The sequence below is a fragment of the Dryobates pubescens genome, chromosome 1 (assembly GCF_014839835.1).
Source record: "Dryobates pubescens isolate bDryPub1 chromosome 1, bDryPub1.pri, whole genome shotgun sequence".
Taxonomy (NCBI): Eukaryota; Metazoa; Chordata; class Aves; order Piciformes; family Picidae; genus Dryobates; species Dryobates pubescens.
The window spans coordinates 10,911,670-10,918,025 of NC_071612.1; the positions used below are offsets into that span (position 1 = coordinate 10,911,670).

Sequence of the window (6,356 nt, forward strand, 5' to 3'; positions counted from 1 at the left end):
GTGGCAAAGATCACAGAGCTAACATGGGCCTTAAGGTCTCCTTTGCTCCTTTAAAAAGCCACATGTCCCCAAAGATAACCAATCCTCATGCTTGTGCTTGGCAAAGCGCTTTGGCTGCTGGCACCCTGCCATGGGAGAGCCTTTTAATGTGGTCCTGTATCACACTGGGGGCTAGCAAGGTACATAGCGTCTCCTGCTCCTTCAGAAAGAGACCATGCCCAATGCTGGTGCCACCAATGAGACACTGCACACTCAGTGATCAAGTCACTGCATGAACGTGAGAAATGCCTAGAAAACTGCACAAAGCACTGAGCAACCCGTGGGCAATTCTCTGTCACAGTAAAACTTTGGTGCAAATGAAAACTCAACAACTGAAAACAGCTCAGATGTACTGGGAGGAAGCAAAAAGCAACCTCAATTATCTGCCACTTATTTTTCATCTCTCCCAGGACCTCTTTCTCTCCTAACAGTAGCAATAAATAACAGATCCAAGAGCAAATGAAGTCCTGAGAGTGATACAGGTTGCCCTCAACACATCTTTGGGGCAAAGTCTGGTTTTGGTTCCATCACTGATTAAATGCCAGGTGTTCAGCAGAGCTGCTGTAGATGTCTGCTAACATGACGAAGGTCAGTGCCTGGCGCCCACCACACACAGTGAGACTTTTACAAACCAGCTCAAAAGCTGCTCCACTGACATCTGCTTTTGGGGCTGATGCAGATGAGTTAATTGCTATCATTGCTGGAATAACGCTGAATTTACTGATGGTTTTTAATAGAACGCTCAAAAAGGATTTCAGACACATCCTTCATGAGGCCATGAAGGAAACTCAGTAATAGTACGGTAATTGCATTAGCACCTCTAGTGAGCCCAGGGCTGCTTGGTGCTGTGTGCCTTACAAGGCACACAGAGGGGCCTTGCCCTACATACACAAGGATGGCAAAGTGGCAGAGGACAAAGATCTGCGTCACACTGGCCTACATTAATTAAACTGCCCATCATAAACCCACATCAGCAATACAGGTGCATCACGAGCTCTGTGCGAGTTCGGCCAAAGGTATTTGACTTGCCCAGCCCTCCATAAAGGCCCTGTGGAGGTGAGCCTGGGAGCTGGTGAAGCCCCTGCACAATGCAGAAACAGTAGAAGTACCCAGGTGAATCAGGGACATTTTGCCTTCTCCTCTCCCATTTTGCCTTCTTAGGAACATCAGTCAGCCCCCAAATGTTAGGCTCTGACTTGCAAAGGCACTTTCTCCCTGATGTTCATGCTGAAACATCTGACAGATGAACTTACTGCAAATGAGCAAACCTCTCTTGCCCAGCAAGGGACCGTGTGCCTGGGTTCTCTGCTGCGATAGGTGTTACCAGACTTGCCTTTGCTGCATGCAGAGAGTTAAATGGCTATTTAGAGACTCACGGAACCATGGAATCATTTAGGCTGGAAAAGACCAAGTCTGCTGCTAAACCATGTCCCTCAGCACCACACATACATGTCTTTTAAATACCTCCCAGAATGGTGAATCCACCACTTCTGTGGGCAGCTTACTCAGGGTCTGACAACCCTTTCAGTGAAGAATCTTTTTCCTAATATTCAACCTAAGCCTCCCCTGGCACAACACGAGGCTGTTTCCTTTTATCCTATGGCTTGTTACCTGGAAGAAAAGACCAACACCCACCTGGCTCCAACCTCCTTCCAGGGAGCTGCAGAGAGCAAGGTTTCCTCCAAGCCTGCCTTTCTCCAAGCTAAACAGCCCTCAGCCACTCCTCAGAAGACCTGTGCTCTATACCCTTCAGCAGCTTTATTGCCTTTGTTTGGACACTCTCCACCACCTCAGTGTTCTTCTTGTAGTGAGGGGCTGAAAGGTGTAGCATCACTAGTACTGAATACAGGGTCACGATCACTGCCCTAGCCCTGCTGGCCACACTATTCCTGATCCAGGCCAGTTGGCCTTCTTGGCCACCTGGGCACATACTGGCTCATACTCAGCCAGTTGTTGGCCAACAACCCCAGGTCATTTTCTGCTGGGCAGCTTTCCAGCCACTCTTCCCCATGCCTGGAGCACTACATTGGGTTGTTGTGACTCAGGTGCAGGACCCAGAGCACAATTTAGTATGGATAAATCTTGCCATATGAACGTGACACAGATCTATCAGTAATGTATATTCATACACATATTAGATTGCTACATATATCAATAGGTGTGTATATGGGCATGTACACACCTGTGTCACACACACACATACCTCGGCTCCATAAGCTATAAATGGCTTCACTGCTCTGCCTCCAGAAGAGGATGTGGAAGGTCTTCAAGGCCACACAACAGCAATGGCCAGATACCCCATCCCACTGCATCCCACTTCACATGGCAGCAGCAGTCGGACATCCCATCCCACCCCATCGCTGCGCCGCAGGGAGCATCTAGCCCCACCTCGGCACCCCCTCCCCACCGCTACGCCCCCCGCACTGCTCCGCCCCGTAGCCACGGCAGGAGAAGGGCGGGGGCCGAAGGGACCTGCGGCTGCGGGCGGCTCCGCTCCCAGCCCTGCTGCGACAGCGGGACCTCCGCGCCGCTGCGCGGGTGACTCAGCCCCGCGCTCCGCAGGGGCCGGGCTGCGCGGGGAGCGGGGGCGGAGGCAGAGCGGGGGGGGAGAGGAGGAGGAGAAGGAGGGAAGGGAAGGGAAAAAGGAGGGAGGGAGATTTACCCCATTGTCCTCGGCGGGAGCTGGGCAGAGCCGCTGCCGCTGTGCGCAGGCTCGGCCGGCCCCCTCGCCCGGCGCGGAGGAACAGCTCGCCGGCGGTAAGGGGGTGGGTGGCTGTCCCCGTCCCCCCCTTCCCCAGCGCATCCCCCATCCCCATGGGGCGGCGGCGGCGGCGGGCGCGGCCGTAGTGGGGCCGCGGGGCGGGGGGAGCCGCATGGCCCGTGGGGAGCGCGGCGGCAGCGCCCCGCGGCGCCGGGGCGGCGGCGGAGGCGGAGGGGAGAGAACGGCGGCAGCGGCGGGCATGGGGGCTCCGGGCGGCCCGGCCCTCGGCCCCGGCGTGCTGCCGCGGCGCTGAGACCCCGGCCCTGTCTGCGTGGTGCTGCTGAGGAGGAGGGAGTGGAGGAGGAGGAGGAGGAAGGACCCGATGGCGAACAGCAGCGAGCTGGGGAGCAGCAGCAGCCCGCACCTGCCCAGCGCCGGCGGCCTGCTGAGCGCCTCCGGGCTGAAGCTGGCCACCCTGGGCTTGATCCTCTGCGTGAGCTTGGCTGGCAACGTGCTCTTCGCCTGGCTCATCCTGAAGGACCGGCACCTGCACCGCGCCCCGTACTACCTGCTGCTGGACCTCTGCCTGGCCGACGGGCTGCGCTCGCTGGCCTGCTTCCCCTTCGTCATGCTGTCGGTGCGCAGCGGGGCTGCCTGGCCCCACGGGCCCCTCAGCTGCAAGGTGCTGGCCTTCCTGGCCGTGCTCTTCTGCTTTCACGCTGCCTTCCTGCTCTTCTGCGTGGGGGTGACGCGCTACATGGCCATTGCCCATCACCGTTTCTATGCCAAGCGCATGACGGGCTGGACCTGCCTGGCTGTGGTGTGCATGGTGTGGACCCTCTCCATGGCCATGGCCTTTCCCCCCGTCTTTGACGTGGGCACCTACAAGTTCATCCGGGAGGAGGAGCAGTGCATCTTCGAGCACCGCTACGTCAAGGCCAACGACACGCTGGGCTTCATGCTCATGCTGGCGGCTGTCATTGCAGCCACCCACCTGGTCTACATCAAGCTGCTCTTCTTCATCCATGGCCATCGCAAGATGAAGCCGGCCCAGCTGGTACCGGCCATCAGCCAGAACTGGACTTTCCACGGGCCGGGAGCCACCGGCCAAGCAGCTGCGAACTGGACGGCTGGCTTTGGAAGGGGGCCCACGCCACCCACCCTTGTGGGCATAAGGCAGGCCACCCACAGCCAGATCAAGAGGCTGCTGGTGCTCGAGGAGTTTAAGATGGAGAAAAGGCTCTGCAAGATGTTCTACATGATCACCTTGCTCTTCCTGCTTCTGTGGTCCCCCTACATTGTGGCCTGCTACCTGCGGGTCTTCATTAAGGCCAGCTCCATCCCCCAAGTCTACCTGACCACCTCTGTCTGGATGACGTTTGCCCAAGCAGGGGTCAACCCCATCCTCTGCTTCATCTTCAACAAGGAGCTCAGGGTCTGTCTCCGAGCCCACTTCCCATGCTGCCAAAGCATCCAGAGCACCCAGGGCACCATCCTTTGCGATCTCAAGAGCTTTGGGATGTAGGGGGACTTTTCTCTTTCTTAAAAAAGAAAGATGGATATAATTTTCCATGTTTCTGCATATGATCTCAAGAGAGTGTGACCTGTGGGGGACATACTAAACCACCGCCCAGCACCCAAACTTTAGGCTGTAAGAAGCTATTTTATTTATTTTTCTATATTTTGCGTATGCTCTCTTCAGAACATAAAAGGTTGCTGTCTATGGGAACAGGTACTTGAGCAGAACACCCCTAAACCTTAGGCAGTAAGAAGCTGTTTTTCTTTGTGATTGTGTGGTTTTTAAAAACAAAAACACCAGGGCTCCAAGTTTCTGGTCGTGCTTCTAAGGTTTCTAGACATGATTCCAACAGATACGGATTAAGGCCATGACATCTTTTTTTGTTTCCCTATTCCTGTCTGTTTTGATAAAGGCTTAACAATTTTACTCATGTAATATTTGATAAGGGCCAAGACAATTTTATACTAAAGTTATTTTTGATGACCTCAAGAGGTGTTGTTTTGTTATTATTTGATTCCAAGTGAAGAACAAGAAGAGGACGTTCCTAATGTGGTCAGAAGTCAGTTTTTGGTGGGAGCTGTTGGGTTCATTCATTCTCCAATGGTTTTGAGTATTTGAAGCAGTTGTTACTTACAACTTTTGCTTGACATGCAAACAGTGTAGAACTAATTTCAATTTTTTCTTGTTGCACTATTCATTTGGTAATATTTCAGAACTATTTGTGAAACGTGATTTTAAAAATAACCAACTTTAAAAAACAATCAAACTATAGCAGTTTTTAAAACCTAGATTGAAATTCATATTTTACTGCCTTTATAGGAAGTTATCTACAAACCTGGGTACTACTTGTACATTTTGACTGTTTTCTTTAATAAAATATTGAAAACCTTTACTGTATGTAATTGTTTCAGAATGGCAGCATTCTGCTTTGCTGACAAATAACTTGTGTATGTGGAAGGTTGTATGTCTTGTGTCTGAGTAGATTTCACAGCTGAGGTTATTATGGACAAGCACAATCCTTTTGCTGTTAGATCTCAATTGAGGTGTTTATACCAATAAAAGTGACTAAAGCCATTCTTAAGAAGACTTAAGTTCATGATGGGCAACAGGTTTAACTGGCACAATTCTTTGTGTCTACTGAAACCAGATTTCTGGTTTAGCTGATGGCTACTCTGCTAATGCTAGAAAAAAACCCAAACAAACCCAGAAGTGTGTAATTGTGGATTGCTAATTTTAGTTGGCAAAGCAGTTTTTTAACATGGTGGCTTGGTTAACACTGTACTCCCAAACTGTGTTCTTAATGGGTAATTTACATTGATTAAGCATGGCATTTTAACCTGCTTTATTGTTCTACAAAAACTTCTCTGAAAGTATTTTAACCAGCAGCCTTTTAGTAGGATCCTGACAACTTTTTAGCCGTCTCAGAGGAAGCTGGCCCTGATGTGCTTTCTCTCTGTCTCATGTAACATTTAACAAACATCAGTCGTGGCAGTGCTGGAGCAGGTTGCACACCAAACAACAGAGATAAGCTCGGTGTCCATGAAGAAATCTACATCTGTGCTAAGAGTAGTTCCATAGAAAGCAGTCCAAAGTTGTTAGACATCACCTGAGCAATAGTTGTTCTGACTGAAGTGAGCTCAGAGAGACGTGTGCCAGATCAGAAGGCTGAGGTGGCAGCTTCAGATTTAGGCAGGGAATTAAATGAGGTGGGGCTTATGGGTTTTTGTTTGTTTGGGGGTTTTTGTTTGTGTTTTGTTTTTTTAATTGCCACCCCTAAATCAGATTTGAGCACTAGAGAGGCAACATTTCTTGGAGTGCATAAAAAGAAGTTTGCAACTTAAGCTTTTGGTGTAGCTGCAGAGAAGGTAGGCAGGAGGAAGGTGGAGCTGTTCCAGTACTGCCAGAGCTGGGCAAAGAGATCTGACCATGGATGAGGTATCTACAAAATAAAGTGAGACAATGTATCATTTCCAAATCTGTTTGAAAAGGCATCTGGGTACAGAAGGAAAGATGTCAAGACCTTCAGATCACAGCAGAAGTTGGTAATCTGTGCTGGTTATATTTTCATCCTGGAATATCAGGTCATAGTTTAGTGAC

General features: G+C 50.8%; 1 protein-coding gene across 1 annotated transcript; it reads left to right on the plus strand.

Annotated features, from left to right (window-relative positions):
- Positions 1-3,000: 3,000 nt before the first annotated feature.
- Positions 3,001-5,507, plus strand: GPR27 (G protein-coupled receptor 27). The gene has a single exon (XM_054180101.1). It carries the CDS (start codon positions 3,123-3,125, stop codon positions 4,263-4,265), a length of 1,143 nt encoding a protein of 380 aa, XP_054036076.1. The 5' UTR covers positions 3,001-3,122; the 3' UTR covers positions 4,266-5,507.
- The last annotated feature ends 849 nt before the right edge of the window (positions 5,508-6,356 follow it).

Coding starts and splice junctions, on each gene's coding strand:
- GPR27 (XM_054180101.1), top strand. CDS start 3,123: ATGGCGAACAGCAGCGAGCTGGGGAGCAGCAGCAGCCCGCACCTGCCC.